Source organism: Brachypodium distachyon, chromosome 1 (assembly GCF_000005505.3).
Source record: "Brachypodium distachyon strain Bd21 chromosome 1, Brachypodium_distachyon_v3.0, whole genome shotgun sequence".
Taxonomy (NCBI): domain Eukaryota; kingdom Viridiplantae; phylum Streptophyta; class Magnoliopsida; order Poales; family Poaceae; genus Brachypodium; species Brachypodium distachyon.
Window position 1 is genome coordinate 65,389,652 of NC_016131.3, and position 20,361 is coordinate 65,410,012.

Below are 20,361 nucleotides of genomic sequence, written 5' to 3' on the forward strand. Positions count from 1 at the left end.
CCCCATTCGGACAACGCTTCCAAAAACTCCTAACCGATCAGGCGGCTGTCGCCTGTCGCTAGCTGCTAGCTCCTTCTTTCTTCTTCCGCTCAAAAAAAAAAAGCTCCTTCTTTCTTCTTTCTCCTTCAATCGATCGGTCGGTCGATCTTGTAGCTCTGCTATTGAATCAATGGCTCACGGCAAGAGGTCGAGGCAGCAAGCTGAGGCGGCGGCGGCGGGGGTCAGCCTGCTGGACCTGGACAGCGGCGACATGGCGCGCATCCTGATGCTCTTCTCCGGCCACAACCACCAGCACCACATCGAACAACACGGCTTCGCGGCGCCGTCGTCGTCGCCGGAGCGGGTGTTCGAGTGCAAGACCTGCAGCCGCCAGTTCCCGTCCTTCCAGGCGCTGGGCGGCCACCGGGCCAGCCATAAGAAGCCGCGCCTCGCCGACGGGGCCCAATCCGACCCGCCCAAGCCCAAGGTGCACGGCTGCTCCGTCTGCGGCCTCGAGTTCGCCGTCGGACAGGCCCTCGGCGGCCACATGCGCCGCCACCGGGCCGCCGTGGCCGCGGATGGTATGGGCCTCGGGCTTGGGCTTGGGCTTGGGCTTGGCCTCGGGCCGAAAGTCGACAGCGGCAAGAAGACTACGCACGCGGCCGAGCTGGTGCTCGACCTGAACGTGCCGGCGTTGGAAGAGGAACCGGCGGCGGTGGGCGTGGATCGCGCCAGAACGGGGCTCGCCGCGGAATTATTCCCCGTGGTGGTTGACTTCCGACGCTGAGTTCAGCACACGATTTTTTTTTTCACCTCTGGTGGATCGATATCTATACAAGTTTTGTAATTCAACGGTGTTTTAAAATTGGGCCACTGGGGAAGTCAAACCCTTTGAACATTAGAAATACTGGAGCACATGCTTTTCTAATGTCCCAGGGGCTTTAGTGCATGGTTTGACTTTATTTGTGCCAAACCATTTCAAGGGAGCGGGCAACCACACACAAATGCTTTTCTGTTGGTGGGAGTTCAGATTTTGTGATGCTCCTTGATTAGCCTCGCGGCTTATCCACCATGAATACGAATGAGGCTGAATGAGGCGAGTATTATGATATCAGATGGAGTTTTATTCCCGATGGCACGTTGCACATTCTTTTTTTATCAGCATCGTTGTTTTATGAACAACAATTTGTGTTTCCTGATTATATCGAATTGAAATTTAACTGAAACATAAAACAATACTCCGTAACAAACATGTTACTGTGTACTATAAGCCAGAAGGCTTCCTAGAGAATGTTTGAAGTCAATATCTCTTCGAGTTGTCCTTTGTATCTTGACATTTTTCCAAATATGTTGTACGAAATTACAGAATACCGAGATCAAATTAGACTAACCTTGTCGAGTAACAGCATGAAAGTGAAGAGTCGTGCAAGAATTGTCGTCGTAATTTAGCCTAGTCGTAATTTAGCCTAGCTTGGACAGGCCTGAAACCACGCTCGCGTCGCCCTCGGGGGCGGCACGGGCGAACCCTAGCCGCCGCCACCCCGTCAGCCCGCCCTCCTCCGCCTCCCCCTCGTCGCCGCCGGAGGAAACTGCCGGGCGAAGCCCGTGCGGCGGACGGAGACGGCGGGGCTATTTTTCTTGTCCGCGTCGCACCCGCGTGGCCTGGTGAGCGGGGACAGCGGGGCGAGATCCCACGGCCGGGGGTGGCTGCTTCCTCCCCGATGACGTCTTCTTCCCTGGCGGCGCGGTTCGGGCCGCCTCGAGCGGCGAGCGGCGGCGTGGTGGCGCAGCTCTGCAGCCGTTGGCTCCGCGGCTTGGCGGCGCTGGTGCGGTGAGCTCCGGCGGCTCGCGTGGCCTCGTGGTGGGGTGGTGCGGCTGCAAGGCTCCTCTTCTCATCGGTGGTGGCCGGCGGCCGGATCCGGTCAGGTTTGCCCAGATCTGCTCTGGTTGGAGGTGTTGCAACGGGTGGAGGTGAAGGTGGGCCAGTTGGTGGCGGGTGGGGAGACTTCGCCGGACGAAAACCAATGCCTCTGGTCGCTGACCGGAGCCAGCAGCGGTGACGTTCGAGGGTGCCACCATATTCTTTGAGGCGCTGTTGCAGCGTTGTCCTCTCCAACCATCCCCAAAGGTGAGCTCCGGGGGAAACCCCAGGTTCAGAACCTGACGATGGCGGCGCTTGGCGCCGTTCCCCTTGTTGGAGGCATCATCTTTGGAGCTCACGCCGACTAGAGGGACCAGTGGATGGAGGCTCGCGGTCACGTTGCGACATGTGTGGCGACGACAATGGGGGCAAGCGAGGCAGGGTCTCGATGGGGCCTTCGGCGTCGACCGTCTGTGGTTTTCTGTGTTTGTCCTTACAGCAATCTTTGCGGAAGCGGTGGTGTCGAAGCTGTGGCTTTGCAGAGTTCTCTTCTGTGTTTTGCTTGTGGTGAAGTCGGAGTCGCCGGTCGGGAGGGCTGTTGCCGATGACGATGACGCTATGGTGGACGCGTTGGGGGCTTCCTGCTAGGTGCCTCGTGGAAGGTAATTCAATGTTCGGCAACCTACAACGCAAGGCTTGCCTTTCTCCCTTTCGAGCTTGTTCTCAGAATCAATGTTGCCTTGTCCTTGACGTGGTGGTCGGCTGTTTGGCATAGGCCGGTATAGACACTGTGCGGCCTTTGTGGCGTGGGTTTCGTTGGTGTTCGTTTGTTGTGAAGTCGAAGTCGCCAACTTGAGAAGTGATGTGTGATGACGATGACACCCGCGGGCGGCTCTAACGGTCCCTCTCCGTGGTGGTTTGTGTAGTGTGTGTACTGGTAGCCAGGCCGGTTAGAGTTGCCAAGGTGTTTGTGGACGTGTTGTTACGGTTTTTGTCCGATTTTCCGTAAATTAATTAGGCAATTCTCTTCTGATTAATTAATGGATTGAGTCCTAAGGACTCCGGTTTCGAAAAAAAAAAGTCACGCAAGACGTCTAAAAATACATACTACTTTTTTTTTTGACAGTTCTGCGGCCCATATGTTTTTTGACAGTTCTGCGGCCTATTTTTTTTTTGACAGTTCTGCGGCCCATAAACTATGGCCCGTAGTATATTTTTGTTCAGGCCCAACGCAAATAATGGCAAGGAGTTGATCCCATCATCCGCTCCAAAAGTCCAAAGCGAAATATCTCTCCACGCCACGCCGGCCGAGTCCTTCGTCTATCTGCGGTTCTCTGTCCACACAACACAAGCCCACCTGCCCACGCGCTCCCAAACCCAAAACCCTACCACGCCTCAGCAGCCATGGCCCCTCCGCCCCCGCAGCCGCCTCTCCCCTCCGCCTCCGCCGCCGCCAACGGCGGCCGCGCCTCCTCCACAGCGCCGGTGGACGCGCAGTTCCTCCAGAACCTGATGAGCCGCGTCCAGCTCCGCCCACCCTTCCTCGACACCAACTCCTTCCTCACCCAGGACCTCGACGACTTCCTCCTCAACGAGTTCGCCGCGCTCTCCGCCGCCGCGGGCGAGTCCGATGATGACGAAGAAGACGGGGAGGACGGCGGCCTCTCCGACGGAGAGGTCTCCGGGGAGGCCAAGCGGCGGCGGATGCTGGCGAGGGAGGAGAGCAAGCTGGAGAAGGAGATCGTCAGGATGGTGCTTGCGGGGGATGGGGACACCCTTAAGCCCAACTCGGGTCAATCCGTTGCCGTCGGCGACCACCACGTCTGCGTCGGGTTCCACGACGACACCGGTGGGGAGTATCGCGTGTGGGAGTGGCACGGCCACGTCATGCTCTTCGACGACGAGGACGGCTACTCCGCGGAGTACATCTATGGGAACCACTTCGAACCGCTTGCTGCCGCCACTGCCAGGGCCAAGAAGAAGGAGAAGGAGAAGAGAGAAAAGGACCTCAGCTCCGGCCTTCGGGATTTGATTGTGGGCGATGGGGACAGTGTTAATGGCTTGAAGTTGAATGGCAATGGTGGAGAGCACAGGGTGGTGCGCAGGAACGTCGTCAATGCCCCCTCCGCGCCTGCAAGGTAATGCCTTCCTAGCGGTTGCAGCGGGCTGCTGGTAGCCTTGAAGTGATGCATCAATCTGAATAGCAGGGTCAATAAAGTTTACCTTTTCTTTTCTCTGATGCTTGTTTAAGCAGTCTCTTATGATCTAATGGCGAAGGCTCTGTAATTCACTTTTGGCATGATATATACATTGTACCCACTACGTTTTTGAGATGGGATATTCGTTCATACTCAGCAGATATGGTTTTTCTTCAGTTAAATGTGGCTCATTTTTTGCTTCTCATATGAACTTACGCTTGTCATAGTCCATTTTGTTTGGATACAGATTGGTTTTAACACATGGGCATGTGCTAAGTGCCTAAGTACTTGTCAGTTGTTGCATCCTCATATTTGCTAGTTACAGCTGCAAGGCTTTAAGTGCACTGAAACTTGTATGCCTTAGGATAGTGGTGAAAGCATAGTGGTCGAGTTCCTCCGGGTGATTATGCCTAAGCCTAGGTGAGTAATGGACACTTTGAAATCAACTTAAGTGGAGGGAATGCAAACATAAGTACATCACTTGAGGAAACATTATTGGTTTGTTGTCTACTTTGGTGATTTGGACTGAAATTCCTCCATGTGACCTATTCGGATGCAAAACATGAACACATTCTATTATCAGGGGCCAAATTAATTTCTTGATCTCCTGCTATTATTCAACTTTCGGATGTCTAACTTTGATGTAATTGCACGGGAGATCCCCATAGAAAGCTCAGTAGGATTATTGTTTTTATTGCTAAAAGTCTGAAATGATGGATTGGGTTGCATTCACAATCTCATGGCACCTTTTTTCCACTATCACTGATATTTAGATGGGTTTCAGAGTTGTCATTATTGATTGACCATATAAGCCCTTCGAGTGTTTAAAGCTCAAGAAGCAAGACCGTGGAAGGTTTACGTTGTATTTGTCTTTGTGAATTGTACTAGCTGACCTGGTACTTGTTGTATACAATTGTTCATTTTTGCCCTTAAACACTTGTTAGTGCTAGGGTTAATGATGAAGTCCTAGTCTTCTAGTGTTGTAGTTTTTTCTGCACTTTCTGGAAGCCACACGATATATGCATCTTTTCTGACCATACTGGTTGTACTCCAGAAGCCAGATATATGAATTCACTAAACTGTATTCATTGTTCCCAGCTACTGTAATGTTTGCCTTTCAGTGAACAGTTCGATGTATTTCCAGTTGAGATATATTTGATTGACCATAATTCATGAACTTGTGCTGAAAATCAAACAGACATGCATCTCACTCTTACAGTTATATACTTGCAGTACTAGTGACATGGAAATATGCTGCTGAGTCATAACAACTCCAGGATTATTATAATTTGAATAGCATGGCAAATAAAATTCTTGGAGCCTTGGACATGGTATCAAATATTGGCAAAGGATTCTATAGCACTAGATTAGTAAGCATATTGATTACTAAGGGCCTGATATTTATGGTAAGAGGTGGTAATCATTATTGTTGGTCTTGTATGCTTTAGTCCTTGATTGAGACATCTGAACTCCTTGATGATTTGAGCTTTCAGTTTTGTTCACTCCTAAAAATTTCCAACGAGGATGTACTTGCAGAGAGTCAAGATTCTCTTGGCAATATTACTTAGAAACCAAGAGCTTTACAAATGAGACATCTTATCTTATAGCGTATCAACTTTGAACCTTTTTCTATATTTAGTTATCTTACATCTTCCAGACCTGTGTTTGCTACCTGTGTGTGTAAAGTTATGGTTTTGAGTCACTTTCGTCTATGCTTAGCTATGTTGATATATGGTTTCTTTAAGTTTTATATCTTGTTTCAAGTATATACCACCTGTCAAATACAAGCTTGTTTTGGAAGGTAAAAACGACTAGCGTCTGTGGTGACTTTCAGTCTTACATCATTATCTTGTGTAACTTGGGCACACTATGTTGCATTTTCAACTATCCACAGAAGTCAAACAAGTTAGCTTGCACACTATATTCTTGCCATATAAACCATAATTGTTTTCTTCTCGTTCTCTATCATTTTTCCTTTATGTCACATAGTAATTATGTGAGCTACGTTTGCATCATCTTGTCAGTTAGTTTGGTGAAATGATCTGTACCACTGTACCAGGAAGGAACTATTTACCTCAAACTGTGATTCAGTTTTCTGTAACTTTGTTTTCCCTGCTCGCCCATCTTGCTTCCATATGTGTGTAGTGGAAGGCGAGACGGTCTTCCAAGCATTGTGAGCCGTAGCAATATTTTCCATTTGTGTTGAGTACTCAGAATCCTGCAAGCCAGATTCAAGAAATACTAGCTTTACCTGCCACATAGATGAATCCTTATTCTTGCCATCATATCAGCCAAATGTAAGCTTTCTAGGCTAAAGTTTTGGATGATTCGGATCATGACACCGAGGTTGTTTGCCCTGTTCTGCTTGCGCCTCTTGTGCATAGATTAAGAGCTTTGGCAGTAAGTTAAGCTGAAATGGTTGATACAACAGTTGCTCTGGTCAAATGTGTGGCTTGTGTCTTCTGTCATTTAGCAGTTAGCACTGATGAATCACTATATAACCCTGGAGCTTTGCTGCTTTGTTGGTAGTTCTAAAACCGCTGAGACTGCTGCGACATCACTTGTTTTGTCATGTGATGACAGAAAACCGAGTCAAAGTTTGTTTTGCGTTCTTTATCTTTGCATCCTGACTTGGTGAAAACTATTTGCTGCCTGATCTGCAGATTCTAAGAGGCTGTTGGCCGCCGGTACTCTGCACTTGTCAGCTGGACTATTCTAGATTATATTTAGGGAGACGGCATGGGCGAAGAAAATCTTTAGCGATGATCGGAAGTCATTCGTTGGGGAAACTGGAGTGACACGGTTAAAAGCTTTGGTTCTGGTTATCTGGTAGTTTCTTCTCCTCAACACATCTTGGAACGGCAGACATCAATTTTTTCTTGACTTTGTGCACCTATTTCTTGAGTTTGGTGTTTCCTATCTTTAGCTATGGGACGGCGTGTTTGTTCAAAGCAGGCCGAATGACGTCCAGGAACCGCTGAATGACGTTTCTGGACGAGAGTAGGCTATATTTAGCAGTATATATAGTCTGCTGTGAACAAGCAAACAAATAAATTACCAGTTAAAGCACATTGGATTTCCGTCTGGCAACATATTATGAATGCATTACTGTTTACATGTGTATGCAAAGTTACTTCTTCTTTTTTACTGCGAGGTGACTGTGTCTTCCTTCCAAGCTATCTACACTCTGTTTTGAGGCTGCACTTGCACTGACTTGCGACACGTTGAAACTAGTATAAAACAATTGGTCCGATGGCATAATTAACCTGCGACGGGCTGCCGACGAGATGCGACGCGACGCAGCTTAAACAATCGGCCGGCCTGGCTTGGTCGTAGGTGTTTGGTTCGTCTGATCAGGGCCATATAAAAGCACTGTGCTCGAGGCTCGAGCTGATCCTGACACGATAAAAAGAAAGGAAATCTTTGGAAGTCATGACAGCGGCCGGTCAACCTGATTCAAACCAGTGTCCCGGCAGCTGACACACAGCCGGTCGCGACAGACAAAAGCCTAAGCCAAAATCATTCTTTTCTTTTTTGTAACACACACTCCTACGAGACACAGCCGGAGTAGTAGAATACGAACAGATCGTAACGCAATGGGGGATAGTGGATGAGACTGACGAGACAATCATGTCGTAAACGAGTAATCATATCTGCATGTAAAAGAAGTCAATGAACGGCCGGAGCTCCGTTTATTTATTTAATTTATTTATGTGAGATTGTGGTAATTAAAACTGGAGCTAGCCATGCTATTTATGGGAGCATACCAGTCCCCCTAGCTTCTCCATAACTCCATCGATCGATCCCGTATTTCCCGTGTGGGCTCCTATGATTTCTCTTTTTTGTCCATCTCTGATTTAACCTCACGTGTTTATTTCGGCAACCTGGACGGCTTATAATTAGCAAAGTAGATCAAACGACGCATGCTACTTAAGCCCGCAGCTACGCACACAAGTACAAGCAGGAGAAGAAGAGGAGGAGGAGTATTTTAACCACAGTTCTCGGCGACCTCGAAACATAGAGAGGCCGCGTTCGTTTCGCGATCGAGCGAACGGCCTTGCCTCCCTCCATGAATACGAGGTACTTCTGATGCCTAGAGGAAGAAACCAACCATGCTTTGTTGTGTCTTGTTTTCTTCTTGTTACGGCTTCTGAATCTTGGTTCTTTTTTCAATCTTACTCTCTGACTCTCTCTTTCCGTGGTGGTTTGTGAATTTTCTTGGTGGTCATGGGAGGAACATGTTGATTTATTGAACTAAAAAACATGATTCTTCGTGCTAAAAGGATCATGATTCTTGAACTTCGCAACAATTGTCTAGTTGAAGAAAACTATCGGCATCGGATCATGATTCTTGATTTCCTGTTTTCTCTGAAATTTAGAATCTTTTCTCTGACTGGAACCGTTTCTAGGTGGTGAAAGCCTGCGAGCTGTTTGGCTCCTGCCTGTAAAGACAATGTGGAACTGCTCTGCACCCTCCTCGCTTTTGCTACCCTTCAGCGACGACTACGGTACGTTCTCCTCCTCCTATCATGGCATTTTTAATCCTGAGAAGCTTGTTGCTAACAGGTGTGACTCAATCAATTGCAGTGAAATGTGAGTCCTCTACTTCGTCGACAGGAACGGCAGGTTTCGACAAAATGTAAGTTCTGTTAGTTTTCTCACAACAGTTCTCACACTCAAAGTTGGTAATTCTTGTTTTCCTATGAACTGGCCTGAGTTGGTCTTTTTGAGGAATAGACTCGCTGCGGACTACGATCTGTGCCATCGTATGAGCTTGCCTCCACCATCGTTTCAGAGCCTCCCTGCACCAACGCTTTTCGCCACGCGCAGTTCGGAGAGCTATTTCGGTAGCTTCTTTTTCTACAAACTTCTGTTGCTACATTGACCTGTTTTCCCTTGTTATTTTTGTACTTACATACTCGCTGGTGAACTAGGAACTGGAGACAGTTTAACATACAACGGTCCGGCCTTCATGCAATTCAGCTATACGCAGCCAACACCTGCAGCTAATGTAATTTCACCTTGCATTCTTGAGATCTACTTACTAGATAAATCTGAGGCTACTAGTACAGTTTAGAAGGTTTACGGTTTGTCGGGGTGTTCTGTTGCTATCAGCATCTGGTGAGATGGACGGCAGCAGGGGGGGAGCCAATGACCGGCGAGGGCAGCAGTTTTAGGGGCTCCAAGAGGCTGAAGACGACAGCTGCAGCAGCAACAACACAAGGTCCACAGCACCGGCTGCAGTGCAGGGCAAAGCCAAGGAATCAAGCCATGAAGGCAAGGCCGTCTTTTGTTTTTAATTAGGATGGTTTGTTCGATGCCGATTGGGACTCATGACTGGTTTGATAATTTGAAATTTACACTTCCTCCCTTATAAAAATAAATAAACATAGTAGTAGTACACTTGAAATTACACTTGCATGAAACAGCTGCAAAAGAACAGCTCTTGTTGTCTTCAGTGTTAAAACAAGATTTTAACAGCCGTGTATCAATCATATCACCGTATATGCAGGCACCGTGCAAGAGGAGCCAGAAGCTGGGGGACAAGATCACAGCGCTTCAGCAGCTGGTTTCTCCTTACGGCAAGGTCAGTGATACTACCCATTCCCTGTGTTCTTTCCTTCACATGCTGCATACATAATTACAGGTGCAGTGATCTGCACTGCCAAGACCGCTTCTTGATTCCGATCCATCTGCAGACGGACACGGCGTCAGTTCTCCACGAAGCGGCCGCCTGCATCAGGAGCCTTCACGACCAAATCCAGGTGACCACGCGCTGCATATATCGTGGCACCAACCAGCATCTTTAGTTCTGAACCCAAAAAATATACTGGCCATTTCTGCATGTCGCAAATATGATCGCGTTGTCTCACTGCCGCCCTCTTTTTTTCATCTTAAGCTGCAGATCCTGGCGGCGCCCTATCCTGGACTGAGCTCCTCGCCATCGCCGTCGTCGTCACAGGACGCCGGAGAAGAACCCGGGGCGGCGAGTCTGCGCCGGAGAGGCCTCTGCCTGATGCCGCTGTCACCGGCCGTTGCGAGCCTCGTGTCCGAGGCCGCGCGAGGTCGTGGTCACGCTCACACGGACATGGAGGAGGATGCTTGGTTCGGTGCTCTGTAGAAGTACAGTGCAGGGCACCACTGAGTTATCAGTAATCACCACGCCCTTCTACGGAGTACTACGATGTTAGAAGCCTACGGAGTAGGATTTAATCTTATCTGAGCCGTATGATATGCTGGTTCGATTAGTACTCACGTCCGCAAGGTGAGAAGGAAACGAAGTACTCGTTGGTGCAGATTCAGGGGAATGCTCATCATGCATGGAAAGGTTCGTCTTTGAGTTCGAGCCTTCGAGGCAATAACAAGAGAACAAATATCTTGCTGAAACTGGTTCGGCGTATTATTACGATCGATGATGATCGCACCAGCTGAAAATATAGTCCTCCTGTGAATGATATGAGTAGTAAAACCCACAGTTACATGGCAGCGTGGTTGTTGGTAGAAAATTGTATTTGTACCAAGGTTATCTTGGTGTCAAGCACCATCTTAGACATTGTCAATATTGTTTGATCGTTAAAGCCCATCACTGGATGGGTCATAACGAAATGGACAATAACATTCCCCGATAACAAGCAATATATTACTCCATCCGATTCTAAATTGTTGTCGAAATATTACATGTATTTGGACGTTTTTTAAGAATAGATACATTCATATCTAAGCAAATTTGAGTCAAGAATTTAAGATAAGAGGGAGTAGTATCAAGTCTGAGTACAGTTAGGCTGATTGAAATTTTGTTCATGTGGCTCAAAAGATGCAGATCTCATGCCAGTCAAGATATCAAGGACTGCGGCCTGCTGCCTCTAAGGTTTAGAGGTAGGAAACGACTCTTTCTCTAGAGGCAGCCTCCAAAAAGTAAACACCAATAGAATAAAAGGAATAGAGGGAAACCATGAGAGAGATGCATGTGACCTTTACTCAGACGTGGAACCCAACTTAGAAGTAAAATTGCCTCTATCTACTGCATCATTTGGTGATAAACTTACAGATATGTCGTGTGTCACAGCTTAGAGGTAAAACTACCTTTAAAAAGTGTGGATGCCCAACACTTGCCAATAATGTCAGAGATGTGTTGTAGAAGGAAACGGTATAGGAGACAAGACTATTTTCTAAAAAAACTCATTTTTTTTCAAGCAATATAGGTTGTTTCCGCAAATAGTTTTGGAAATCACATTAAAAAAATTTATTCTAAATATTTTTATTGATGCAAAATGAATCATAAACTTTCTCAAATCATTCATCGCCTCTCTTTAATTGGCAAAGTCGACGAAGTGGACCACATGTGACAACAAGAAAGCTATGTCAGCATAGACAACCCGGATGGCCACGTATTTATACCATTTGTTCGCCAAAAAAATAACACATTATATAACTAAAAGAATAAGAGTTAGTTGGCTTATTTTGTCTCTCTTCTCAATTTTGTTTCAATTACGGTGTGAATGTTGCCAATCTCCATCTCCCATATACTAAAGCTTGTTGTAATGTCGGTACGAATGAAATTTCTAGAGATCAAATCAAATGAGCTACCCAGCTTACGTAGATCAACGTCTGTTTTGTTATAGCAACTAATAATGTATTGTGATGATTTCAATGGATTAAAACACTAAAATAGCAGGTCTTGATGTATTATACCGAAATACTACTTACGTTTTTAACTATAAGAGATTTGTCCTAAATCAAACTTCTTAAAGTTTGATCAAATTTATGTAAAAAGATACTACTTCCTCCGGTTTGTACTAAATTTGCGACAAGTAATTTCGACCGGAGGGAGTATATCAAATATCTTTAATAAAACTAACTTAGATGTAGATTTTGTTAGATTTTTCTAAAAATTTGGTTAAACTTTTTTTACTTAAGATAAGATAAACCTAAGAAAGTTTATATCTTGGAACGGGTGGAGTAAAAGTAATACTTCCAATGCCGGGTTCTTTTTTTTTAAGAATCACCTGTAACTTTGTTGAACTTCATAAATGTTACAGGTACAACGTTTCGAAACATAGACACGGTTAATTACAAAGAAACTATAACTAAGAATTACAAGAAAATCTCTCAAAGACATCTTCATGATATCAATGTTCGCAACATGAAATTCCATCAAGGCTTCAGCAAAGAAACTGCAATTAGACTTAAGCAGCAACACAACCACTCGTACCCCTGTACGAAGTTGATTACCTTTAAAGGTTTTAGAAAGCTACTTGAGTGTGGTGCAGCCAGCTAAAATTTCTAGGGTGGACCAGTAGAAAATATATTCATAGAAATTCATTTATTTTGATCTTTTAAATATTTTTATCTATGTTATATAAGTAGATGATTGAAAAATCTCTGGGTGGTCCCCCTAGCTACGCCATTGCCTTGAGTTGTCTTGAGTCGCCCATCCAAAAAGATGAGAAATCATGAGCGTTGAATGTACTTGGCTCAGGGATAATCCCCTAAAAGTACAAGTCATCGAATCACAAAATCTTCACTAGGACATCAGAGAAAAACTCCAAAGTCACAAAAGACCGTACTAATGAAAGCTATAGGACACGCTAACAAAATTTTATCAAATTCACATGAACGGATCTGTGAGGACACAAACTCAAAATCCGCAATATCAGATACATCAGATATGCGGTGAGTAGAACTCTCTGGCCCCGTGACCTGGCCCGAAAAGGCACTGCGCAGCAGCAGAAGAACCAGATGACTTTTATTCTCGACGGTATCGCATCCTCGTCATAGCGTTACCGATGAAGACCACAGGACTCAGAAAATAAACACTTGCAGATGTGTATAGGAGAACCTGAGGTCCTCCTACCCCACAGCGCCAAGATGGCGACAAGAGTTGAGGGGAGCCGACGAAAGTCCGGTGGTGAAGACGATCTAATCCAGAAGCCTAATTTTCTCGGTGCGGTGGAAGGAACTTCCGGTGACGGTGAGTAACTCGGAAGTCCTTATTATGCGACCCAGTTTTTCAGCGGATGGGTACCTCACAGCGCCAAGACGGCGACAAGAGTTGAGGGGAACCGACGAAATTCCGGTGGTGAAGATGATCTAATCCAGAAGCCTAATTTTCTCGATGCGGTGGAAGGAACTTCAGACGACGGTGAGTAACTCGGAAGTCCAAATTATGCGACCCAATTTTTCAGCGGATGGGCCGACCATCTCTATCCGTTACCATCATCGCCCGTTACAATCATCTGTTTGACCAGATTAGCAGGTCCAAACGAACTAGGGAGCACGAGTCCACGGCCCAAGACCACCAACCCGGCTCCGCCTGGCGGCCGCGCCCCTCGCGCCGTCACCAACCACCGGGCCCCAACCGCCGGCGGCCGCGGCCGACAAAAAGAACCCGACCCGTACGTCTCGCTTGCCACTCCCACCTGCCCCGCGCCGCGCGACCAGCCGCCACGCCACGCCACTCCTCACTCCGCCCGCCGCGGCGACGGACGCGATGCCTCCACCCTCCCTCCTGCTCCTCCACTGCCGCGCCCCTCTCCCGCACCCGCACCGCCCGCTCCGGATGAGCTCCCCGGCGCCGAGCAGGGTCGTCTGCTCGGCCACCTCCGCAGAGGCGCACATCCCCGCTGCCCCGATCCTCCTCCCCGACGGCCCCTGGAAGCAGGTGATTAGCTAGCTAGTCAATGGTTTGGGGTGTTGCTCCGGCGCGGGCCTCGCCGTCTCCAGGGCTTTTGCTCTGAATCTTCTTCATTGGTTGGCTTGGATGCAGGTCGAAGGCGGCGTCACGGCGGCAAAGGGGTTTAAGGCCGCGGGCATCTACGGCGGCCTGCGCGCCAAGGGACAGAAGCCCGACTTGGCGCTCGTTGCTTGCGACGTCGACGCCACCGTCGCCGGTAAGACTGTTAAAGTGCTCTCTTCACTGCTACCGAATGCTACGATGTTCTGGTAGTGTAGTCTTTTTAGCTTGACTCATTTCTCACGACTATGGAATTCGTATCAGTGTATGCTCAGTTGCTTCGTTTAAAAAAAAATGCTCAGTTGCTCACCATGATGAACAACCGCGATATATTTTGTTGCTCTGATGTTACATTGTTGTATCGGCTTGCGCTTATACCTTGATATGTACATTGATCTATCAGTTAGGCTTACTCCTTATCATGTTTGGTTCCTTTCAGGAGCTTTTACACAAAATGTTGTTGCTGCCGCGCCTGTTCTTTATTGTAAGCGCGTGCTTAGTTCGTCGAAGACAGTAAGTTCATTCTCCCTCTCATGTCACCTTACAGAAACAGGAAAGAAAAACTTAGGGATGGAGAACCTTTGAAAAACAAATGAGAGTAATCATTCATCAAGGTATTCACTGTTTTCGATTCGTTCTTTCCCAGTCTCGAGCTGTGTTAATTAATGCCGGTCAAGCAAATGCTGCCACTGTAAGTGTTTCTGCCTTTCAGGACAGCCGTATATGTTCTTCTTACCACCAGCGTTTCTGAACTGATTTGGGAATGCAGTGACTGAACATGAGCTATTTGTCTAAAATAATTGATCATCAGGGCGATTTGGGATATCAGGATGCAGTGGACAGTGCGGAAGCTGTTGCCAAGGTACTGAACCTGTCACTTGGATTCCTATGCACTATGCAGGACATCGGTGCTTTTGGTTTAACCAGTTGTTAGTGTTGCAGCTTTTGAATGTGAGCACAAATGATATACTGATCCAATCAACTGGTGTCATTGGTCAAAGAATAAAGAAGGTACATAGGTGTTGCAACAAAAATACACTTCGGTGTTCCATATGATTTAGTTGCTAAGCAGCTCGTTTGACAGTTTCCATCTGATCCTTCCTGGGTTTTCACAATGCAGGAAGCACTTCTAAATTCACTTCCTAGACTTGTGGGCTCGTTATCTTCATCTACTGAGGGGTATAATTAACATTTCGTATTGTGAGGAACAATTTATTGGCTTAAGCCTTAATAAATGTAGAACTGTTCTGATAAATCAACACTGCAAGTTAAATGATTTACTATTCATAAACTATTGCCCCTGTCCTTCTGTCACAGTTCAAATTCTTCAGCTGTGGCCATTACAACTACAGATCTTGTTAGCAAGAGCATTGCTGTCCAGACTGAGGTTTGGCTTTCTTAATTTACATGCAATGTAGAATTCGTTGGCTTTTACCATGGAATGATATGATCTCTATTACCATCACTACTTATTGAAAATTAGATTGGAGGAGTGCCTATCAAAATAGGAGGAATGGCCAAAGGTTCTGGGATGATTCATCCCAATATGGCAACAATGCTTGGTGTATGCCCCTCTCTCCATCCCATTTCAAAATGCCCTTTTCCCTCACTTACTTCCGCTGTCTAGGCACATAACGAGCTTAAAGATAATCTTTCTATTATAGGTTCTGACAACTGATGCTCAAGTCAGAAGTGATGTCTGGAGAGAAATGGTCCGGACATCAGTGAGTAGAAGTTTCAACCAAATTACTGTAAGTAACCATTCTCTCTCACGTTGATCAGTGTGTGCAATAATTGCATGCCTGTAAAGAACTGATGAACTTTGTCAAAATACTTCCACAGATAGTTAGTGAAAATCACATTAATTTTTACGAATATAATCTAAATGTCGTATGAGGTTTGTATCCGGAACCCCCAAAAAGGTCATTCTAGTAGAAATGTTGAATACTGCTGAAGATATTTTAAGCTGTATAATTTCGCTGAATATTGGACATCATCTTTGTGCACTGAGGTTTTGATGTGCTTGCTAACTTGGAAATATAACTCAGAGGATACATTAGCATTGTTGACTAGCCGCGTAATCTTATGACTATACCTCTTGGGCACAAAAAACTCATGATTGTTTTATGCCATAATTCTGAAGGTGGATGGCGATTCAAGTACCAATGACTGTGTTATTGCTATGGCCAGTGGATTATCTGGTTTATCCGATATTCTCACTCATGATAGTGCTGAATCTCGACAGTTCCAAGCATGCCTAGATGCGGTAAGTTTCACTTCCCCTGTCCTTTTGTCTCTCTGGACAGTACTGTCAATTGTACCTGTCAATTGGAAGAGATTAACCTATCATTCTGTAGGTAATGCAAGGCCTCGCAAAATCCATCGCGTGGGATGGTGAGGGTGCAACCTGCTTAATTGAGGTTAAGTGTTCAAGTGGCATAGTAGCACTTCATTTCTTCTGCATCATACCAAGATCCTTTTCTTACTTTTTCCAATAATATGGCACAATCGTCTAAAGTGCCTTTTTTTTCCTTTACAGGTTACTGTAACCGGTGCAAATAACGAGGCAGAAGCAGCTAAAGTTGCTCGTTCAGTAGCATCTTCCTCATTGGTTAAAGTATGATGGTGTCGACCTAACAGATATTGCAGTGCAGGAGTATATGAGCTTTAACATTTTATTTTCATTTATGATCATACCATTTTTTGGGGGCAGGCTGCTGTATTTGGACGAGACCCGAACTGGGGACGTATTGCTTGCTCTGTCGGCTATTCTGGCATTCAGTTTAATCCAGACCAACTTGATATTTCCCTTGGAGTTATTCCACTAATGAAAAATGGCCAACCACTCCCTTTTGACAGGTTAAAGAAACTTTTATGACATACTTGTACAATTTTAGATTGTTTGAATCATAGTGAATGGAAAAGTTGCATGCGGTTATAAGCTAAATTGACAAACCTTTTTCTTAGATCTGTGGCTAGCAAGTATCTCAAAGATGCTGGGGACATCCATGGTACAGTGAACATCGATGTATCAGTTGGTAAGCTTTCAATTTATCTGTTGCACAACTGAAACGGCAGTATGTTCTTGTTGAGAACATCGTGATGTTTTGAATGTCCTCTAGAATGCTCTTGGTTTGTATTTGTACCTGTTAAGATGCCGCCATTTAGTTCTCCTTATTCATTAGCTTTGTGGTTGGTATTGCAGTTACGATAGTGGTCAGGCACACTAATCTGGCGTCTTGAATTAAATAAACCCTGAAACTAATGCTATCATAGACATAGATATGTGTTAAGGGAAGCTCGGATCATGCATCACCCAGTTGTTTTTCTTACTGGAACAGTTAGATACTCTATTTATCCTTCTTTTTGAGAATGTGATCCATTTATGGTTATATTTTACTATGGAATTATGAGATCATTATTGCTGTATATGTCCACTGTGTTAACAGGGGGTGGAGGAGGCAGTGGAAAGGCGTGGGGCTGTGACCTAAGTTACAAATATGTCGAAATAAATGCTGAGTACACGACGTGAAGCTTGATCTTCTTGAAGAACTGTCTTCGTCTCTTAGAATACGTTTAAATGCAATTAGATTTCTGAGGATCTATATCATATTGGAAGGATGGCGTTGTTGTACCAATAGGTTGAAAATGTATTCGCTTCAACGCGAATGGTCAGATTAGTCTTCTGTAAATGTAATAATGTGCTAAAAAAATATGGTGCCATAACAAAGTTGTATGCTTTTCAGCTAATTAATTATGGAGGATGTTGACCTGACCAAATAAAATTTGGAATTTTGGGTTTGCCTTTGTTGATTATTTGCTAGCCAATTTTTGGTGGGGTTGCTTAGGCTCAAAGCAAACTCGCCCTTAGTACAAAATCAAGTTTTTCCTTTTTCTGTGACAGCATAAATGGTAAGTTGAGTTGCAATGCATGAACATTTGATTCTAGTAGGTTCCTTCCATCATCATCCTGAAAGTAATTCACCGATAGAGTTTACTTGATGTGGATTGCTTCACCAGTAACTCAAGATGCTTCAAGGGTCGCGGGCACAGCTATTCAACGAGAGATGGATTCATTAATGCTGTTCTTCTTAACAGTGCCCTTAAATGGAGTGCTCCATGATACTCCCTCCGTCTAACAAAGTGATTATTTTTCTTCTCTCCTGCCAAGGAACCCTGCCCCACATTTGGGACGAAATTGCCCCTCGTGCACTGCGGTCAATATTTAATCATATCCCTCACGTGATGTAGCCAATATTTAATCAGCGCATTCATGTCATCATTACAGTTGCAACCGCTCCATCTCTTTGTGCATTGATTGGAGCTCTCAACCTTGTTGCTTTTCACTGGCATAAAAGTGCGCATCAGATGAACCGATGAGAGGAGGAGTTAATAGGTTGGCTGCTCGTGGACCGAAAGGTGGGGACAGTTTGGCTAGATAAGTGACAAGGTACAAATAGTGTCTGTTTGTCGCACCAGTGACACCAGGGGTACCACCGTTGCTCAACGCGTGGGTCGCCCCGCTTGCTCCCCGCAAGGACGGCACCCTAGGCAGCACAGTGCGAGCTGCCCGGGAAGCCACCAGCCCAGCAGGAGCCTGGAAAGGGGGTTGCCCTGGAGCAGGACTAGCCGGGCTGCGAGGGTCACCCCGGATGGCAGTGTGAAGATCCCCATCAGGACGTCCCCCGGGAAGCTCACTTGCCGAGGAGGGTGTCTCCTGACGTAGGAGCTTACGTCAGGGCCAGTGCCCAGTGCAGGCAGGGTATCGACGCCACGTGGCGCCCGACAGGCTCCTCCTGTGCAGGACTGGTCGGAGCTTGAAGTGTGGCACAAGTCGAGCATTAAATGCTCCGACAGGAAAGTGGTTTCCTGTCTAGTCAACCTATAGTGATTAGCTCGCAGTGAATCTAGGGCGCGTATCGCCCTAGCTACAGTGTTTTGTACCGCGCATGCATGCTAGCGCAACAAAGGCAAGCTGCCTAGGGTTTTCGTTTGGCGCGTGTCCAAAAGTGCGTCCCCCATGCAGACCGAAGCACCTGTGGTATCCCCTTGACTATAAAATGAGGACCGAGGCTACTGGTCAAAGGGGTCAACTCTAGCTGGGTTACTATTCCTAAAGATTTAGTTCAGAAGTAGTAAGTAGCCACTTAGCAGAAAGGAAGAGAGCGCCCGGGGACTCTTTCGGCAACCTGTAAACACTTGTTCATTGGCTAATACATACTCAGAAGCAGGACATAGGGTTTTACACCTCCGGGTGGCCTGAACCTGGGTAAACTTGCTTGTTCATTGCTACGCTCGTCATTGGCCTCGCCGGCGATCGCCGGAGCGATCCCCATCGCCCACTGCCGAACCTAAAAGGGGTGTCCAGCATCCCCGGTGCCTAAGCCCCGGGCTACGACACTGGTATAGCGGCACATAAGAAAAACAAATTGCGCCCACAAAAAAGAGGACGGATGGAGTACCGTACAATGTGTGTGCTTGTTGTGAATGAACCCTCATAAAGGAGACAAGACAACGTCAAGACACAAACCTCAGCCCTAGTCGGCGCTATCGGCATGGAGTCGACACTGTTGATCGAAGCCCGAAGGCCGAAGCTTATGCCTCCTATTTGGCACCATCGACCCATGACCGAAGAACCTCACACTAGTCAGCATCGTCGTCAAGGAAACGGTTGGCCTCACCACCCAATTAACACCACTGATCTCCATGGCAGTGTTGATCGCCTATGCTCGGATTAATTGGGTTACAACCCATGTACTCCAACTTAGTGGTCAAGGGTTAGAACATTTATGTCAACTTTAGTTGGGCTTTGCTCCTACCCCTCTCAAGGCCATCCTTTGTGGTGATGAACTAAGTCTATCTTCAATTCTACTTTCTTTCTCTATGAGGGTTGGGAACCAACAACAATTGGAGCGAATACGGTTTCAATTAAGTGTAAAGTTGATTTGAGTTCATATTCAAATGTTTTCTCACTAGAGTTTGCTATCGGATTTACAACCTCTTATTTGTTTTGCTAGTTTGAACTGGGTGGTGAGTTGGCGATTGTATGTGTAGAACTAGGTCCTCTTTAATGGTGATTGTGTTTGTTCGACTTGTTGTACTTTTCCAAATCATGTTTCATTTTTATTTCTTTGTTTTTTTAATATCGCGAACTTCTTGAGGCACTTCCGTTTATGCTCCAGGGCTTACAATTGACTCCTGACCACCTAGGTGACGGTGATCAACTTAAGTGTGCTTTCCTAGTGGTTGCGACAATACCGGATTCTGAAGTGGAAACGTCGAGGTATGCTTTGTGATAGTTTGACTCCGAAATCCCAAAGATGGAAGTGCCGAATTTATTGTATGCACTTTGATCTTCCCGTTGGGCTCGGTTTCTACTCACACAGTGTGCCTGTTATATCATCATAACATGCGATTTATTGTCACCATTCAATTCAAAAAATCATCAGGCACGAAAGCGATAATGGAGTTATCACGAGACCATCCTTTTCCTTTTTATGCTCTAAAAAAATAAGTTGGAATGCATTTATGTTTTGTAATTTTTTAAATATTTTGAAGCTACATATCACCATAACTTCTTGAACGAGCCA

At 46.1% G+C, this 20,361-nt stretch overlaps 3 protein-coding genes across 5 annotated transcripts; all 3 read left to right on the plus strand.

Moving 5' to 3' along the window:
• Nucleotides 1-1,110, plus strand: LOC104581807 (zinc finger protein ZAT11). The gene has a single exon (XM_010230486.3). It carries the CDS (start codon nucleotides 170-172, stop codon nucleotides 764-766), a length of 597 nt encoding a protein of 198 aa, XP_010228788.1. The 5' UTR covers nucleotides 1-169; the 3' UTR covers nucleotides 767-1,110.
• A 332-nt stretch (nucleotides 1,111-1,442) lies between these two features.
• On the plus strand, nucleotides 1,443-10,676 carry LOC100826940. Of its 3 annotated transcripts, none has more exons than XM_014896535.2 (10): nucleotides 1,443-2,502; nucleotides 6,702-8,118; nucleotides 8,448-8,546; nucleotides 8,626-8,677; nucleotides 8,776-8,885; nucleotides 8,973-9,049; nucleotides 9,154-9,315; nucleotides 9,551-9,625; nucleotides 9,738-9,803; nucleotides 9,938-10,676. In XM_014896535.2, the coding sequence occupies exons 3-10, from the start codon at nucleotides 8,492-8,494 to the stop codon at nucleotides 10,157-10,159; spliced, it is 819 nt and encodes a 272-aa protein (XP_014752021.1). In that variant the 5' UTR covers nucleotides 1,443-2,502; nucleotides 6,702-8,118; nucleotides 8,448-8,491; the 3' UTR covers nucleotides 10,160-10,676. The 3 variants fall into 3 exon arrangements, with proteins under 3 accessions (XP_014752021.1, XP_010228790.1, XP_010228789.1); XM_010230488.3 differs by having other exon boundaries at nucleotides 9,944-10,676; XM_010230487.3 differs by lacking the exons at nucleotides 1,443-2,502; nucleotides 8,448-8,546; nucleotides 8,626-8,677; ... (4 more) ...; nucleotides 9,738-9,803; nucleotides 9,938-10,676 and adding an exon at nucleotides 3,077-3,978 and having other exon boundaries at nucleotides 6,702-7,130.
• Nucleotides 10,677-13,313: 2,637 nt separating this feature from the next.
• Nucleotides 13,314-17,582, plus strand: LOC100822892 (arginine biosynthesis bifunctional protein ArgJ, chloroplastic). The gene is made up of 16 exons (XM_003558165.4): nucleotides 13,314-13,699; nucleotides 13,805-13,928; nucleotides 14,211-14,284; nucleotides 14,418-14,462; nucleotides 14,583-14,633; nucleotides 14,714-14,782; nucleotides 14,892-14,950; nucleotides 15,089-15,158; nucleotides 15,255-15,335; nucleotides 15,436-15,522; nucleotides 15,915-16,037; nucleotides 16,129-16,191; nucleotides 16,311-16,388; nucleotides 16,485-16,630; nucleotides 16,739-16,809; nucleotides 17,221-17,582. The coding sequence occupies exons 1-16, from the start codon at nucleotides 13,529-13,531 to the stop codon at nucleotides 17,301-17,303; spliced, it is 1,395 nt and encodes a 464-aa protein (XP_003558213.1). The 5' UTR covers nucleotides 13,314-13,528; the 3' UTR covers nucleotides 17,304-17,582.
• Nucleotides 17,583-20,361: the final 2,779 nt, after the last annotated feature.